General features: G+C 46.8%; 1 protein-coding gene across 1 annotated transcript; it reads right to left on the bottom strand.

Moving 5' to 3' along the window:
* Positions 1 to 206: 206 nt before the first annotated feature.
* LOC308467105 (olfactory receptor 1E5-like) lies at positions 207 to 1142 on the bottom strand (the record flags this gene model as incomplete). Its single annotated transcript, XM_080988526.1, has 1 exon — positions 207 to 1142. One exon carries the CDS (start codon positions 1140 to 1142, stop codon positions 207 to 209), a length of 936 nt encoding a protein of 311 aa, XP_080844652.1.
* Between the last annotated feature and the right edge of the window lie 636 nt (positions 1143 to 1778).

Genomic DNA, 1778 nt, shown 5'->3' with positions numbered 1-1778 from the left:
TTGCGTATGGTAGTTCAGCTAATCCTAGCACATGGAGGCCCCAAATACCTGAAAGACAGATTGCAGTCCGTTTCCCCATTACAAATACCCAACATTTTGGCCCAAGTTTAAAACAGAACCGAAAGCGCACACACCATCTGTGTGCTCTGCTATCCAAGTGATGTTGGCTCCCACTCCTGCTACTATAAGGTGTGACAGAAAAGACACTAATGAAAATGGTGCCCAATGATCCTCTTCATGGCTGCTTTCATTTCACTATTCCTGAGACTGTAGATGAAGGGATTCAGCATAGGGGTCACCATGGTAAACATGACAGCGGCTACAGTTTTCTTGGGATCTGTGCTGTTGGAACGTGGCTTGTAATAAACCCAGGTCACAGAGCCATAAAACAAGACAACCACAGCAATATGGGACCCACACGTGGAAAAAGCCTTTTTCTTTCCAGAATTGGATGGAATCTTCAGGATGGTGTAGAAAATGCCCATATAGGAGATAATGACCAGCACAAACGGCCCCAGGATCTCCACCACCCCTTCAGTTGGAATCAGCATTTCTATGACACTGCGGTCTGAGCAAGTGATCTCCAACACAGAAGGAAGATCGCAGAAGAAATGTGGGATCTCTCTAGAGTCACAGAAAGACATGTGGGACATCAAAATGGTGTAAAGCAGAGAGTGGGCAATAGGGATAACCCAGGACACTGCTGCGAGGAGGAGGCAACGCTTACGGCTCATCAGGGCAGAATAACGCAGGGGGAAGCAGATGGCCACGTAACGGTCGTAGGCCATGGAAGCCAACAGGAAGCTGTCTGAATTGCCAAAACACATAAAAAAGAACATCTGGACCAGGCAGCCATGATAGGAGATGGTCCTTTTCTGAGACAACAAGTTTTCTAGCACTTTGGGGATGGTGGTGGAGATGAAGACCAAGTCAGCTAAGGCAAGGTGGCTGAGGAAGAAATACATAGGAGCCTGGAGGAGCCGTAAATCAGAACGGATCAAGAAGATGATTATTGCGTTCCCCAGAAAGGCCAGCAGGTACATGGAGAGGAATAGCAGGAAGAGGAGCTGTTGAAACTCTGGCTGGATTGGGAAGCCACGGAGGAATAATTCAGAGAAGTCTGTTGCATTCCCAGGACTCATTAGGCTAAAGAAGAAGAAGAAATGTTTAGGCTAGTAAATTCCCCACCCTCTGCTTGCTAGCTGCCCAAACTGAACTATGCGGAAATCCCTCTTTCCTCTCCTCATATCATATTCTCCATGTCTGTTTTTGAGATACTGCCAGTCACAGACATACCAAGGGACTTTAAGACTCTGGATTAGAAGCTGAAGGGCCTTAGGGTGCAGGTGGTTTTTTCATCCCTGCTTCCTGTTGAAGGTTGTGGCCCAGGAAGAGAGGGGAAGATACTGGGGGTAAATCAGTGGCTACTCAGGTGTTGTTGTCAGGAATATTTGGCTTCTTGGACCATGGTTTCTGATTCCTTGAGGATGGACTTCTGGCAAGAGATAGGTTATACCTCACAGTGGTCAGCAAGAATGTGTTTGCTCATCAGGAGAGCTTTAAACTAAATCCTGAGGAGGAGGGAGACAATATTACAGACGAAAGGAAAACACCTGGTAGTGGGGTTAATAGCTTTGTTGATGCACAGGAAACTGAGGTGGTGCTACAGAAAGCTGCTAAAGGGCTAAATGTCACATCCACACCAAGTATTTAAAGCACACCTGAAAAACATAATAAGTCTCTCTCTCCCCCCCCCCCCGAATTCTGTGAACCATACT

This window comes from Podarcis pityusensis (assembly GCF_964106645.2).
Source record: "Podarcis pityusensis genome assembly, chromosome: 17".
Lineage (NCBI taxonomy): Eukaryota > Metazoa > Chordata > Lepidosauria > Squamata > Lacertidae > Podarcis > Podarcis pityusensis.
The sequence above is the reverse complement of the archived record's forward strand: the minus strand, read 5'-3'. Positions and strand labels throughout refer to the sequence as shown.